Below are 16,878 nucleotides of genomic sequence, written 5' to 3'. Positions count from 1 at the left end.
CAGGTGCTTTGAAATCCTACCTACGGGAACTCCCTGAGCCACTGATGACCTTTGAACTTTACGATGAATGGATCCAAGCTTCTAAGTCAGTATCAGTTTGTAATGGTGCCGCCATTAGTTGATGTTTATTCATTGTGTTTGATTCATACTCTATGCTGCTGATTCTTTATTTACTTGAAAGGTATGAGATCATTGGATGTGGGGTTTCTCTTTCACACTAAGCTGTTATTTTGTGGTTTGTCTGGCAGCATTCAAGACCAGGACAAGAGACTCCAAGCCCTCCTCACAGCATGCGAGAAACTACCCCTGGCCAATGGCAACAACTTCAAGTGAGTCGCCATCTGTGTTTCGCTCTTTCTCTCTCCCGCACCCATAGACCCCATGTAGCTCAGTTGGTAGAGCATGGCGCTTGCAACGCCAGGGTTGTGGGTTTGATTCCCACGGGGGGCCAGTATGAAACAAATAAAAAATGCATGCACTAACTGTAAAGTCGCTCTGGATAAGAGCGTCTGCTAAATGACTGAAATGTACATTTCACTCTCTGGTCTTTCCTGGCACTTGCCTGACCATTAAATTATTTCAGTTTCCATCACCTTTCACCGTTTCTATCCTTTGCTGCACTTTTCATATCAGCAGTTGCACTGAACTGATGAAGAGTTCATCATAGCTTTCAAGCAGCCAGAACTGGGTGTGCTTTTTGTGTTTTTCTGTGTTGGCTGCTTGATCAAGGATAGCAGCATGGAATATTGGTTGCAGGGGCTTGACATGTGATCAAAAAGAGTGGGAGTAGGGGGTGTAAGGGTGAAACAGAAATCAAAAGGCTGACAGACTGCAGTGCTTGTCAGTGTCATCGTTGAATCTCACAAATAGGCTTATTTTTAGGTTGTCTTCTTGTGCGAACACCTGTCAAACCTGTCCTTATCATAGCCCAATTGAAATGAGCTGCCTGGGGTTCTGTCTGAACAATCGGTTCATCTTAGATGAGCCCGAAAACCACAATCTGTAGGATTCTGAGATTTGTCAGCCAATGCAGTATACAGTACATGAATGATCATGATCGAAAAACATAAATGTATTGTTAGTTTATTGTTTCTTTTTCAGGTATTTAATAAAATTCCTCGCCAAGTTAGATGACTACCAGGATGAAAATAAAATGACTCCTGGGAATATTGCAATAGTCTTGGGTCCCAACCTGCTGTGGACAACGCAGGAAGGGTAGGACTTCATCTATCTCTACCACACTATTTAGTCACACCATGGAGACTATACATAGAGTACCTTTTTAAAAGCAATGCCTGTTCATTGATAGTGACTTAAAGAGATAAAACTGTCCAAATTAAGTAATACTCATATCTCAAGATTCAAGTGAATAACTTCCAGTGCTGAACAATTGTATTGAATTCACTGTCTGGCCATCACTCTTCATCAAATTAAACTAACTCCTCCATATCTCTTCCACTCCCTCCCTCCAGGAACATTACAGAGATGATGACCACTGTGTCCCTGCAGATTGTAGGCATCATTGAGCCCATCATCCAGCACGCTGACTGGTTCTTCCCTGGAGGTGAGAGTGACACAGTGTCTGTTCAGCCTCTGTAAGCCACAACCGCCTCTCTCATCCATTAGAATGTAATACTTTTGCTTTAATGTCCCTGTATCACCCTCTGTATGCGGGTAAATGGAAACAGGCACCTGCTCTTACATACACATTATTACAGTCAGTCAACTTAAGGGACCTTAGGAGACCTATTCACAATTTTAAGAATCAGATCTTATAACGGGATACATGTTTATTGTCACAAAAGTAATCACCTCACCTATCTCTTTCCCCTCTCTCAGAGATTGAGTTTAATGTCACAGGAAACTATGGCAGCCCAGTCCACACCAACCACAATGCCAACTACAGCTCCATGCCCTCTCCGGATATGGACCATTCCGATCGCAAGCACAATGACCAGAGCCGACGTCCACTCAGTGTAGCCACTGACAACATGATGCTGGAGTTCTATAAGAAGGATGGGTAAGAAGATCCAACTCTTGTTGTACCTGTTTTACCCTGCCCTTTCCTTCTCCATCTCTCTTAAATCCTCCCTCTCTCTGAAGTCAACTACCTAACCAGTCTTCCCCCACTGTCCTTGCTGAACACTCTTAACTGGAACATGAACCATTGGACAAGTATTACTATTGATATTGGTTATTGCAGTAGAGTTCAGAATTAAGGATAGTTGTGTTAACATATTAATGGTGACAATGAGCCTTTTGAGGTATGGATGAGCAGATGAAAGCTAATGGCTTGATCGACTAGCGAGAGATTTGAGTGTTTTGTGAAAGCTGTATGCCTTAGATATAGCACAATGTCACCTTTCTATGTCAATAGTTTTTGTTTATATAATAATATAAGCCTGTACACTCGGTGAAAAGGAGAGCTTAGGAAAGAGTTCAGTCTGGGTATGAGGGGGTGGAGAGAATATCACTAAATTCTTCTTCATCTTGGGTGAGAGCGAGAGAGAGAAATGCACTAAGACAGACAGACAGCCAGACAGAACAGGAAGCTCAGAGAAATATGTTGGTCTATGGTGGTGAGTGGTGCAGTAAGCAGTCTTGTGCTGTACGGAGGATTAGTTTCAAGTCAATCATGTTTTCTCTCTCTCTTTTCAAATGACTTCTCTGTCTTGTCCCTGTTCAGCAGACCATCTGAGCCCCTCAGCTCTGGGACCACATAAACCCAGCTAATTAAACTTGTCCAGGACTGTGTAGGGACCAATCAATAAATAGAGCTCTGCTCTCATTAGAACCCCCCTCCAGACAGAGCAGGAGGATCAGGTCAAGGAGCATTTGGCTCCTTGGTACAAACTGAGACCAATAAGGAAGTAGCATTCCCAAATTTAATTCCATACCTCTGTGATGGTTTTATTAATTCTGGGCCTTTCTCCAAAGCACTATGGGCGATGCCATGTCCTTGACTGTTTCTTTGCTTGGTGTGTGAGATTGTCATTGAGTCCAAAATATCTGAATATTACGTAGCCTTTAACCATCCATAGTTGTACATAGCTTTTTTTATAGTAAACAAGCACATTGACCACTGCCGCAAGTGACTTCCTGTATGTTGGTGTTATTTTGGGGCATTTTTTACATCCATGGGGAAATGTTGACCTAATTAGTTAATTGGCTCACTGGTAGGACATGCTTGGAGCTCTTTTGGGAAGGAACATATTCACCCCTCAAATACCTCACCTCATTACTCTCAGCATGACTTCCATCCCACATGACCCCCTGCAATCCAAGCCTGAAGGCTCGACCTGCTGCTCCTCCATCTTGGATCCAACCCCTGACCCGACTGCTTCCCGAGTTGCTTTGATATACATGTAGTGATGCTTTGAATCAATTAACAGAGGTTCTCATGATCCTTACCCTTTATTGTGATGTTTTTGTCCTACCAAGCAGCGTTAGGAAAATTCAAAGGTACCGTACTTACTCTTTCTCCTGCCTGTTTCTCTGTTCTTCTCTCTGTTTACCCTTGTCTGAACTGCCTGTGGAAAGAAAGCCTCTCTCTGTCATAATTTGTCTGTCAGTATTCCAGTCACGATTATTCTCTCGTCCAAATGACACACTTGTAATCCTATAGTTCAACGTTCCCTACAGAGTGCTGCTGACAGACAGAGTGCTGCCAACTAACTGTTGTCAAGCTCCTGTGTGAACCATGTTCTCGCACTGTGTGGTTTGTTTACTTAAAATGCATCTTTGCAATGTCTGGCATTAGATGTACTCGTCTGATTGCTTTGACTAGTACAAATGGCAATAACAGGTGCAAACAGTTGTTTGTCACACAGAGACCAACCACACATACACCCACACTGTGACATATTATTACAAATGTTTCCTTTCCCTAGTGTTTCTACGCATATTGTTCAGTAAAGAGTGTGCTGACGATTGTGAGCACTACAGGATGAGGCTCCCTGGAGTTGGCTGACCTTGATTAACTGTTTGTCTCTGTCCCACTGCAGCATGGGGGTCAGGGTGATGGACACTTCTTGGGTGTCGCGCAGGGGCTCGTCGTCAGCGCGTAAAACCTCCTCCACGCCCCCGAGTGTGCAGCCCCCCCTCCCGCCCTCAGACGCTCTCATACCTGAGCAGGGGGAGCTCTCTGCGTCCCCCTCACCAACGCCTCCTCCTGCTAGCAGCGACCGTGCCAGGTAAGGCTGTTGTGCCCCCCACTCCAATTTACCCCAATCCTCGCACCCTGAAACGGACATCGACACAGCCTTGTTGTCTACTTTTTATGTCTGTTTATGTCTTCTAATTCTCTTTCCCACGCATCGTCTTCACCTTTCTGTGAACCGAAGCCCAGTTTCATCTCAAACTTGGTTTGACCATGTGTGATATTGTTTTCATTGTGTTTGATCTTCAGAGTTTCTAGAGCCCTTTCAAGTACATTTTGTGCTTGGTTAGTTTCATATACAGGTTGTACCAGAGGGTTGTTTTTTGGAAGAGGGACATAAAGTATGTTTTTTATTTGTTTTCAGACAGCACTTTTTTATCCATTACCCATACAATTTTAACAATGTGAGCTAAGAAAATGCTAATCTCATCGCAGAGGTACCTTGCCAATGCAGCATGTACATGTTTTTCCTTTCTATCTATCAGAACAGGTTCATTAACACTGCTCATGGACTAAAGCAGCCTAATGTTACTCCTTATAGTCCAAGGACATTACACAAATTGTCTCTGGAAGCCAAAACAGCCAAATACTCCATCTAAACTTGAATCGATTCTCAATTGCGGAATGGTTCTAGAAACATAAAGCCCTCTACTTTCATATCACATCAAAAATAATTTCACAAATGCAAAACACATACTTACTGTTTTAACTGGTTTTAACACAGTTGCAGCTGACAGTATTTTTCAGTGACAAAACGTTTGTGGCATCAGTCTTCCGTTTACACACAGGTGTTCAGAGACGCAGATAGCTTATTAGCACACCCTCTGTCTTCCGTCTGTTTTCCGTAAACAAGCGCTGTCACATGGAAATATGGCTGTGTGGGAACCCTAACCCTATAAAGGTGTATAGTAATTTAACCTTTTGTTTTTTGAAAAATATTTCTTGCTGATATGAAAGATACATTCCTAATGTTTCCAAAACCGTACCTCAAGCAATGCGTCTCAACGTTTAGAGCAAGCGTTGGGGCTCTTAACAAAAGTTCCCCGGTCAGGGCCTCCCGAGTAGCGCAGCGGTCTAAGGCAGCGATGGGACAAGACTGTAACTACCAATTGGGGAGAAAAAGGGGTAAAAGTACCCCCCAAACAAATATTATAATAATTCCCGGTCAGAAGATACTATCGTCAATAGGCGCTAAAGCAGTTAGCGTCTATGAATGGGGTATGCTCATGTAAGATGGCAAATGGCTTTTTTTTCTTGCATTTGTCAAGCATTTTTAGGGTTTTCATAGCTTGAGTTATGAGTGTGCTGAATGAATATACTGAATTCATGTTTTTCCTTTGTTCCTTTATTTTATATTTTTATATTTCCTTAGACCTCTCTCCTCACCCTCTTAACACGACTCTGTTCAACTTTGGTTGACTAATTCCTTCCCTGATACAAAAACCTGCACTTGTTCTCCTTCACACTTAACTGCACTGGTTATTGAGTGTTCACAAACATGCCAGAATGACCCACTGGACTTGCTCACATATTCTTTTTGATACAATGCTTTTCGTTCCACAACAAGAACATGCCAATATTGGCCTCTTCCTGACTCAGAACAGTCCAATTCCCTGTGAAATCATTGACATTTTTATCATTGCAGCTCCGATGATGCGTCATCCACTTGGTCGGACTCCTGTTATGCCTACCCCTCCCCGGAGGAGGAGAGGCCCCCTCCCCCTTACCCCTCTTCCTCCTCCTCCTCTTCCTCCTCTTGCTACCCACCTCCTCACCATTTCTTCCCCCGAGCACCGCAGTGTGCGCGCCCTGTCGCCCCCGGTCCTGAGTCCGTGCCCCCTGGGCCGTCCCCGCCACCTCCCCCCCGCTGGTCTGACTACCGCCCTCACCCACTGCCCCCCTCCTCGTGCCCCTCTCCCTCCCCCTCCCCCCAGCAGCTTGATATCAACTCTAACCCCAAGCCCAGCTCCCTGCACCTGCCCAAACAGAGTTCCCTGGCCGAAGCTCTGCATGCGCCCCCACCGTCAGAAACTAACGTCTCCCCCCTCTACATCAAAACCCCCCTCGTGCTAACCCGACACGACCCGTCCCTCGTTCCCCACCCCCCTAACTTTCCCCTGTCCACACCTCTTCCGTGGGCCGCCTGTGCCTGTAGCCAAGAGAGAGGAGCCAAGCTGACTGGGTAAATACTATGTCACATCGTCCGGCCACTCCTAGAGCTTGGACACAAACTCAGTCTTCGTAACACACACAGGCCTGAGTGGCTCATAATGACAAGATGAGAGAGGGATATTGGGATACAAATGGGAGAGTGAGAGAGAGGGCGCTGCCTCCAATGTGCCAACATCTTGTTTTATTAATTTTGTTCATTTTCTCACTTTGTTCTATTGGAGCGTTTTAGTACCAAACTCTCCTTATTTTATAGGAGGATGTTGCCAAGCAACAAACAATATTAAAATCTCTCAGCGATAGCAGAATATAGTGGGCGTTAATGAGTCATTTTAGTGGGCCCAGTTGGCCTTGGATGGTAGTTGGCTAGTTCTGTTTTTGAATATGAATTGGATTTAGAGTGACTAAGTGAAAAATATGGATGGGCTGGGCATGATTCCTAACCGATCATTGGCCTTCATCGGAATGGGGTCTTTTACGTCAACAGCCGTAAGGAATGCCTCATTGCATAGCTCCACCCTAACTCTAAATCCCTCCAGTCCCGATCACCCATCCTCACCTGCTGTCAATGGGCGGGGAAATTTGGAGCTGGGAGAGCTGTCACTCACATCCTATTATAAACTGGTTAGGTTTAGTCCTTCAAGCGCTCAACCCATTGGCATTCTGGCTGCATAGTGCCATAAAAGGCAAGAAAAAAATCCATTAAGCCTACAGCCTTGGTCTTGGATTTTTTTGGGCTTACGCTCCACTGCAATATAGCTGGTAGTGCATATACTTGCAGTATTGAAAGTGGTCACTCAGATTATCTGACATTGAACTATGGGGATTTTCATTCCTATGGATGTCATGACATGTGCCGGAATAAGGTGAATGTTTTGAACCTGATTGGCAATTGTTAGCTACATGGCGAGGATTGAGGCCATCTACCTTCCTACTGACAGGCAGTGAACACGCACACACACAGTCACACACACGTGCGCGCACACACACACACACATGCACACACACACACACACACACACACACACATGCACACACACGACCTGAAGAAGATGCTATGAAGATTACATATTGTTGTTAATATATCCTTTTCTCTTCCCAGTACTCTGATGAACAAAGAGCTGTCTCCAGTGATTGGACAGAAGGGCTTCCAGGGAACAGCACCCTCTGGTGGGCCATCACAGAACTCTTCTGAACATAGCCCTCACACCCTGAGAAGAGGTACTGATGGAAGAAGGTTGTGTGTGTGTGTGTGCGTGCATATGCATGGGAGAGAGACTGTGCTATGCACAAAGCAGCCAGATTGTTTTGTTTTGGCTTGTCACCTCTCAATTACAATCTGTGTTGCTTTTCTCTCACACTTGGCATTCTGTCTGGTCTCTCCACAGCTAAGAAGCTGGCCCCCATCCCACCTAAGCACTACTCTCAGTCTGGGGGGATGTCTGACCAGTCCACAGGTCAGCCCTCTCCAGTTAGCCTGTCCCCCACCTCTCCTAGTACCCCCTCCCCGTATGGCTTTGGCTACCCCCAGGGCTACGCCACCATCGGCTCCCCGGGACAGGCCCAGACCGCAACCCTCTCCTCCCCTCCCTCGCTAGCCGGCACCCTCACCAAGGCCAGGCCCACTCCCAAGCCTCCCCGGCAGAGGCCCAGCCTGCCCCCGCCGCAGCCCCCCAGCACCCCTGGCTCCAGCCCCCAACCCCTGGAGCACAGTGGCCTGCTGGATGGATTGTCTCCTGGGGAGAGCATGTCCACAGGTAAATGCTTCAATGGAGTTTCTACACACTAGGAGCCCCGCTTATACACTCTCATCTCTGGTAAAGCTGGAGGGTCTCATTCTCCAGTGTGCCTGACAGCATTTTAATCATATAATTAATTTAATAGGATCTCTGTGGTTTTAATGTGGTTTCTGCAAATGGAACTCTTTTCTGTCATTTTTTAAATGACTGATACTTTAAAGCCTTTCACCTGTGTAAAACTGCGGGGAACAGGTTAAAAGATTCTAATCAATATCTCTTATCTTGTTCTTCCATATTTGTCATTCTTTTGTCAACTACTATTATCGTCTGCCTACAGCGGTATGAGGCGAGTGGTTCAATATGGGCTAAATGTGAGAGGGCCTCTTTAGGGTAAGCAGGAGTTCCAGTACTGTACCAAAGCCTCACCCTCCCACCCCTCCAACCAACCAACCGTCCTCCATCCTGGCTCACTGTGGAGCTGCATGGCTCCAGCCCTCTGTATATATAGCTGTATACATGATGTCTCATATGTATACAGTGATCCCTCGCCACTTCGCGGTTCACTTATCGCGGATTCGCTATTTCGCGGATTTTCATAATGCATTTTTTTTTTTTTGGTGCATTGTGCTCTGCATTCTGATTCGCTAAAAACTCACTCCCGCTTCTTGTATCAAAACATGCTACGAATTGTGCTATCATTTTGTCGTCTCGTGCAGTTATGTGTACGTACATAAAACAGCTTGGCAAATTTACATTAAGTTGGCCAAATTATCTTGTAATTTCGAACATCTCCTAAACCCATAATGTCGACGAAACGGCCTGGACCGACAAAAGCACCTGCGGATGGGCCCAAACGGCGGAAGATGCTACCTATCTCAGATAAAGTTAAACTTCTGGACATGCTAAGGGAAGGTAAAAGCTATGCAGCCGTTGCTCGCCATTACGGAATCAATGAATCTTCCGTTCGTTACATAAAGAAGGAGGAAAAAAGAGAACACTGCAGAGCGCAGTCAGGATGCAGCGGCCCAGTCTGAAGAGCAGTGAAACGGCCTACACGTGAGTCACTGTATTTGTATACATGTAATAGTTGCTAATTGTAAAAAAAAAAAGTTTTCTATTTCGCGGATTTCACTTATCGCGGGTCATTTTCGGAACGTAACCCCCGCGATAAACGAGGGATTACTGTATATCTATATATCTCTGCACTGTTCAGTCCACCACTAACCAATTTTGTTGGCCTATGCATGGTGGCTGAGACTGGCGCGATGCATGGCTTGTGGATGTGTCTGAAAGACCGTCCACTGACACTACTTCACACAGAAGATTGACGTCATTTTGCTATCCCAAGAAGCTTTCTTTACTGTTTTTCCCCCGAAACCATGCCACATCCCACCGCTGCCCCCTTGCTTACACACTGCAAAGTCACCCCCCCCCCCCCCCCCCCCCCCCCCCCCCCAATCTTGTGCCACACCTCACCCCACTGCTGTTCTTGAATAAGTCCACTTCCTGTTGTCCACTCACTGGTTGTTGTCCATTTCATTGTTACACAATGGATGTCATCATTCTCACATGACTGTGAGATCAAAGACAAAGTAATGACGTGTAAATGTTTGTGGTGACTGCGCTGGACACTGTTGGGGATTTGTTATTATCCACACCTTGAACAAGTGTTCTTTCTTCACATGCAATTTGCAGTATTACAAACCTACCCCAACCACAATGTCTGCTGAAAATGTTGGAGTTACATTACATACTGACCTGCCTCTAATCTGTCAGTAAATTCTCTAGAAACACTGATCATCTCTAAGGATGTGTGTTTGCGCGTGTGTGTTTGTGCGTGTGTAAAACAATAGCCTGGGCATATGATGACCTCCCTGCTGTGTGTAATGCATCATTCAGCATTGACTTAATCATGTCTGGAACATACCTTTTTAAGCAACCACTAACAGTTATTTTCTCTGTCTCTTATTTTCTTGTCTCTTCTCATGTTGATCTTTGACCACTCAGACTCTTTCTGCAACCTGGATATCCCCATCATCAACGTGGAACTGGATGGCATCTTCGATGAGCCTAAGATGGTCCCCTACAGGAACTCAGTGGCGGTGGTCCAACCGACCCCCAAGATGGAGTCAGAGGAAGAGTCTGAGAGCACGATACTATGACATCACGAGTTTCCTCCCCCAGCCCTACCATTCCAGCCCGTCTCCAGGACCCGTTCTCTGACCTTTGACCCAATGGGACTCACTCCAGACTTCACCTCCACCTATAGAGACCAAGCACCGGGTTCAGCCCTGTAAAGCAAAGTTCATCTCATATCATGAAATAGATATGAATACAGAAAATACAGACAGTACATCCACATCCAGAGAGTTTCTCACTGAGACTGTGGGGGGAGGAACTTTTGAAAACAATGCTATGTTTTGATGTTGACTCGATTCCTTTGATTCTATCTGTGGTGCATTCATTTTTAAGGATTTTCTTTTTAAACAATTGCATTCATTTTTCTTTACTTTTGCCTTATTTGAGTCATTTGCAATATTGCCTTTAACTTCACATACAAGACATGAAAACAATTTGCTCGGTGGAATGGATTCTACTCTTGTGAGTGCAGTAGTAAAGGAAGGGGACAGTAGATTTCTGATTTCCTCTCCCTGTCACCAAGTCTATGGCATTCCCTTTGATGCCATCCTAACCCATCCCTCGTACTCTGAGGTCGCTGGCAACCCCTTGTTCCTTCCTGAATGTGTGTTTGTGAATTGTGTGATGTGTTTGGAAATGTGCTGCATTATTGAGTGGCGAGTTCTGACATAGAAAATATATATGGTACTGCAAGACCAGTTTGAGCTTGAATCCCCAATCACACTCTTCAAAAGGAGATTAAGATTGCATTTGGCTGTTAGACGGGAAGTTAAATCTGGATAATATATTATTAACTATTTAAAATGACTGTTTATACTGTACATTTCAGAGTATATGATTTTAACAGTGATACAAGAGTTATATGTGTCGTATAATATAAGAATACAACCATAGGTATACAGATAAAGAACTATAAATACGGTATACAGATATTCTATAGTACAGCATGTACTTGATTGTACATTATCATAGGAGAGGCTTAGAGCTCAGTGGGATAAATCTGGATGGCTATGTAGAGGGAATGGGGCATAGAAACCGAATGAACAGAATAATTCTATATGAAAGGAATGGATTGCTGAAAAGTGAGTATGAGTGGAATGTGCAGGGTGGGACTATACCTCCTCTCTGTGGTCTCTGTACTCAGCCTCAGCTTCTTTAACGAGCGCCCTGAGAGTCTTCTCTGGCAAGAGCATGTCACTGGGGAGCCTGCTCAGCTGTTTGAAAGCAAATATTGGAAACTTTTTTGTTAGAGCAAGTGTGTATATGAGTGCGGTTCTGTGTCTGTATGTGTGGGTGTTATCCAGAATATAGATATATTTCTCTTGGTGCTAGAATATATGTTTATATTCTTATATTCTGTCACGCAGGGAGTAAGAATAGGCTCTCATTGAAATTATACAGAGGTTGCTGTTTCAGTTCCCTATACCCCCCCCCCCCCCTCTTTAGTAAGAGGAATCTACTATATAAAGAATTTGATGACGAGGAATGTGAATAAGTATTTGTTATTCTGCTGAAAGTATTTATACCGATGATTACAGTGCAGAGGAGGATGAATGACATCCACAACACATAAGACCAATGTTCCAATCTGTTGATCCAGGGAGGGGCCCGCCCATGACCTACAGTTGAAGTCGGAAGTTTACATACACATTAGCCAAATACATTTAAACTCAGTTTTTCACAATTCCTGACATTTAATCCTACTAAAAATTCCCTGTTTTAGGTCAGTTAGGATCACCACTTTATTTTAAGAATGTGAAATGTCAGAATAATAGTAGAGAGAATGATTTATTTCAGCTTTTATTTAGTTCATCACATTCCCAGTGGGTCAGAAGTTTACATACACGCAATTAGTATTTGGTAGCATTGCCTTTAAATTGTTTAACTTGGGTCAAACATTTTGGGTAGCCTTCCACAAGCTTCCCACAATAAGTTGGGTGAATTTTGGCCCATTCCTCCTGACAGAGCTGGTGTAACTGAGTCAGGTTTGTAGGCCTCCTTGCTCGCACACGCTTTTTCAGTTCTGCCCACACATTTTCTATAGGATTGAGGTCAGGGCTTTGTGATGGCCACTCCAATACCTTGACTTTGTTGTCCTTAAGCCATTTTGCCACAACTTTGGAAGTATGCTTGGTGTCATTGTTCATTTGGAAGACCCATTTGCGACCAAGCTTTAACTTCCTGACTGATGTCTTGAGATGTTGCTTCAATATATCCACGTAATTTCCCTTCCTCATGATGCCATCTATTTTGTGAAGTGCACCAGTCCCTCCTGCAGCAAAGCACCCCCACAGCATGATGCTGCCACCCCCGTGCTTCACGGTTGGGATGGTGTTCTTCGGCTTGCAAGGAACCCCCTTTTTCCTCCAAACATAACGATGGTCATTATGGCCAAACAGTTCTATTTTTGTTTCATCAGACCAAAAAGTACGATCTTTGTCCCCATGTGCAGTTGCAAACCGTAGTCTGGCTTTTTTATGGCCATTTTGGAGCAGTGGCTTCTTCCTTGCTGAGCGTCCATTCAGGTTATGTGGATATAGGACTCGTTTTACTGTGGATATAGATACTTTTGTACCTGTTTCCTCCAGCATCTTCACAAGGTCCTTTGCTGTTGTTCTGGGATTGATTTGCACTTTTCGCACCAAAGTACGTTCATCTCTAGGAGACAGAACGCGTCTCCTTCCTGAGCGGTATGACGGCTGTGTGTTTCCATGGTGTTTATACCTGCGTACTATTGTTTGTACAGATGAACGTGGTACCTTCAGGTGTTTGGAAATTGCTCCCAAGGATGAACCAGACTTGTGGAGGTCTACAATTTTTTTTCTGAGGTCTTGGCTGATTTATTTTGATTTTCCCATGATGTCAAGCAAAGAGGCACTGAGTTTGAAGGTAGGCCTTGAAATACATCCACAGTTACACCTCCGATTGACTCAAATGATGTCAATTAGCCTATCAGAAGCTTCTAAAGCCATGACATCATTTTCTGGAATGTTCCAAGCTGTTTAAAGGCACAGTCAACTTAGTGCATGTAAACTTCTGACCCACTGGAATTGTGATACAGTGAATTATAAGTGAAATAATCTGTCTGTAAACAATTGTTGGAAAAATTACTTGAGTCAAAGTAGACGTCCTAACCGACTTGCCAAAAATATAGTTTGTTATTAAGAAATTTGTGGAGTGGTTGAAAAACAAGTTTTAATGACTCCAACCTAAGTGTATGTAAACTTCCTACTTCAACTGTATACAAACCTATGACCCTCATTTAGTATGTCTCCTTAGAAACGTTCCATCCATAACTCTGATTACTGTTTGGAAGACACAACAAACCTGCTCTTTCATGCACTTACGTTCAAGTGCTATATATTTTATCCATCACAATACTGAAAATGGGGAGAGAATGAAATATACAGTACCAGTCAAAAGTTTGGACACACCTACTCATTCAAGGGTTTTTCTTTATTTTTACTATTTTCTACATTGGAATCATGTAGTAACCAAAAAAGTGTTAAACAAATCAGAATATATTTTATATTTGAGATTCTTCAAAGTAGCCACCCTTTGCCTTGATGACAGCTTTGCACACTCTTGGGATTCTCTCAACCAGCTTCATGAGGTAGTCACCTGGAATGCATTTCAATTAACAGGTGTGCCTTGTTAAAAGTTAATTTGTGGAATTTCTTTCCTTCTTAATGCGTTTGAGCCAATCAGTTGTGTTGTGACAAGGTAGGGGTGGTATACAGAAGATAGCCCTATTTGGTAAAAGACCAAGTTCATATTATGGCAAGAACAGCTCAAATAAGCAAAGAGAAATGACAGTTCATCATTACTTTAAGACATGAAGGTCAGTCAATCCGGAGAATTTCAAGAACTTGGAAAGTTTCTTCAAGTGCAGTCGCAAAAACCATCAAGCGCTATGATGAAACTGGCTCTCATGCGGACCGCCACAGGAAAGGAAGACCCAGAGTTACCTCTGCTGCAGAGGATAAGTTCATTAGAGTTAACAGCCTCAGAAATGGGCAATTAACTGCACCTCAGATTGCAGCTCAAATAGATGCTTCACAGAGTTCAAGTAACAGACACATCTCAACGTTAACTGCTCAAAGGAGACTACATGAATCAGGCCTTCATGGTCGAATTGCTGCAAAGAAACCACTAAAAGGACACCAATAATAAGAAGAGACTTGCTTGGGCCAAGAAACACGAGCAATGGACATTAGACCGGTGGAAATCTGTCCTTTGGTCTGATAATTCCAAATTTGAGATTTTTGGTTCCAACCGCCGTGTCTTTCTGAGACGCAGAGTAGGTGAATGGACGATCTCCGCATGTGTGGTTCCCACCGTGAAGCATAGAGGAGGAGGTGTGATGGTGCTTTGCTGGTGACACTGTCAGTGATTTATTTAGAATTCAAGGCAAGTTAACCAGCATGGCTACCACAGCATTCTGCAGCGGTATGCCATCCCATCCAGTTTGCGCTTAGTGGGACTATCATTTGTTTTTCAACAGGACCATAACCCAAAACACACCTCCAGGCTGTGTAAGGGCTATTTGACCAAGAAAGAGAGTGATGGAGTGCTGCATCAGATGACCTGGCCTCCACAATCACCTGACCTCAACCCAATTGAGATGGTTTGGGATGAGTTGGACCGCAGCATGAACGAAAAGCAGCCAACAAGTGCTCAGCATATGTGGGAACTCCTTCAAGACTGTTAGAAAAGCATTCCAGGTGACTACCTCATGAAGCTGGTTGAGAGAATGCCAAGAGTGTGCCAAGCTGTCATCAAGGCAAAGGGTGGCTACTTTGAAGAATCTCAAATATAACATATATTTTGATTTGTATAACACTTTTTTGGTTACTACATGATTCCATATGTGTTGTTTCATAGTTTTAATGTCTTCATTATTATTCTACAATGTAGAAAATAGTAATAATAAAGAGAACCCCTTGAATGAGTAGGTGTGTCCAATCTTTTGACTGGTAGTGTATATATTTGAAGATATAAAAAATATAAATATTGATTTAAAGAATATATACGTTGACATGTCTGTGTTGTTCTGGTCCTGACCACAATATATTTACATTACATTTTAGTCATTTAGCAGACACTCTTATCCAGAGCGACTTACAGTTAGTGAATACATTTTTTTTTTATACTGGCCCCTCATGGGAATCGAACCCACAACCCTGGCGTTGCAAACGCCATGCTCTATCAACTGAGCTACATCCCTGCCGGCCATTCCCTCCCCTACCCTGGGCCAATTGTGCGCCGCCCATGAGTCTCCCGGTCGCGGCCGGCTGCGACAGAGCCTGGATTCGAACCAGGAACTCTAGTGGCACAGTTAGCACTGCGATGCAGTGCCTTAGACCACTGCGCCACTCAGGAGTACAATATTGCTAGATTCACACATAACAAAATGCAGTAAGCTTTGCACAGTTATCAGTCACAAGCTTTATACAGTACAGTGGTTGTAATAGCACTAACATAGGTTCAAGGTTAAATCTATTTTAGAGGATTGTTAGATTAGAAGTGCAGAGTCATCAGCCTAGACCTTAATGAAACAGTATGTCTGAATGGAAAGTGCTACATCACAGTGTGCAGCAAGTCTCCTCTAGTCCATACCCTGACCAGTAGAGCTATTATAAAGGATGTATTTGTGATTGTCAATTGGTAAGTAAAACGAGGACCAGAATCCCTTGAGGCAAAAACCAGTTGAGTCAACATAGTTTCCTAGTTATTTCAACCTTACAGTACAGAGTATATTCCCCAGTGGAGAAGACTAATATTCATCTCTGAAAGCAATACAGTTCAACCCAATGCTTACTAGACCGTTCCAGAACAAAAATTTAGTATTTCTAAACGAAAAACAAAGTGCAATTACAGTATTTATGAACAGAGAAACAGAGGGACCTGAAAGATTAACGGGGTCCCAAACTCTCTTTAAAACGATTTCATGTTTTTTACCGTTTATACTGATGTTTTATTGCTTTTGTCATTTTTGTATTACTCTTAATTCTGCCTGTAGTGGGGCATCAGTGCAACACATGTTAATCATGCCATATTATTTTGAGGAATTCAAAAAAATTATAATATAGACAAAATTGCACTTCAATTTTTTAAAGCTGTTCTTACAATTTGGATGTGCTGAAGTGAATGGCCAGTTCTGGACTTTTGTCAGTGGTGATAATGTGCTGTTCTGTGGCTGTTCTGTTTATGAGTGATGGTTTGTCCATATTTATTGAAAACACAACTTTATTAACATCAGAAATCCTGTCTACCAAGGGCAGTTGTTGGTGAGAGAGATCCACATACTATTTCCACTGTTATAGTTTTTCTAAGTATGCCCTTATAAAACCAATATTTGTTTTATAATGAATAGGTGGAATGTACTGGTGACTATTTGGACTGTTTGCCTCAGGTTGCTTTAAGGGGGAATTCTGTGTGTTTTAACAGGGTGGACAGATGTTTGGTAGTGATGTGAACAGGCTTGGGGGTTATGACTACACATTGTTCTATGTGTGAAAATCAGCAGCATGGTTTTTCATCATGCTTGTGAAATGTGTCTTATCTTTGGTCCTATTTACCTGTGCTTGTCGTATTTATTTTTATATGTGAAAAGAAAAAGGGCCTTGCAATGCAGGTATAATTATTCAGTTCTGCCCTATGCTCAGTTTA

At 43.4% G+C, this 16,878-nt stretch overlaps 1 protein-coding gene across 1 annotated transcript in view; it reads left to right on the top strand.

Annotated features, from left to right (window-relative positions):
* LOC311100991 (rho GTPase-activating protein 44-like) overlaps positions 1 to 11,504 on the top strand; it is a 127,731-nt gene extending 116,227 nt beyond the window's left edge. The window contains exons 12-22 of the mRNA XM_084141998.1: positions 4 to 85; positions 249 to 329; positions 1,102 to 1,215; positions 1,473 to 1,564; positions 1,840 to 2,020; positions 3,442 to 3,462; positions 4,005 to 4,193; positions 5,805 to 6,341; positions 7,431 to 7,549; positions 7,717 to 8,085; positions 10,075 to 11,504. Coding sequence (XP_083998124.1) covers positions 4 to 85; positions 249 to 329; positions 1,102 to 1,215; positions 1,473 to 1,564; positions 1,840 to 2,020; positions 3,442 to 3,462; positions 4,005 to 4,193; positions 5,805 to 6,341; positions 7,431 to 7,549; positions 7,717 to 8,085; positions 10,075 to 10,229 — 1,940 coding nt within the window. The 3' untranslated portion in view covers positions 10,230 to 11,504. The remainder of the gene's footprint in view (positions 1 to 3; positions 86 to 248; positions 330 to 1,101; positions 1,216 to 1,472; positions 1,565 to 1,839; positions 2,021 to 3,441; positions 3,463 to 4,004; positions 4,194 to 5,804; positions 6,342 to 7,430; positions 7,550 to 7,716; positions 8,086 to 10,074) is intronic.
* The last annotated feature ends 5,374 nt before the right edge of the window (positions 11,505 to 16,878 follow it).

The sequence above is a fragment of the Coregonus lavaretus genome (assembly GCF_964263955.1).
Source record: "Coregonus lavaretus genome assembly, chromosome: 25".
Lineage (NCBI taxonomy): Eukaryota > Metazoa > Chordata > Actinopteri > Salmoniformes > Salmonidae > Coregonus > Coregonus lavaretus.
This window is presented reverse-complemented; position numbering and strand designations above follow the sequence as displayed.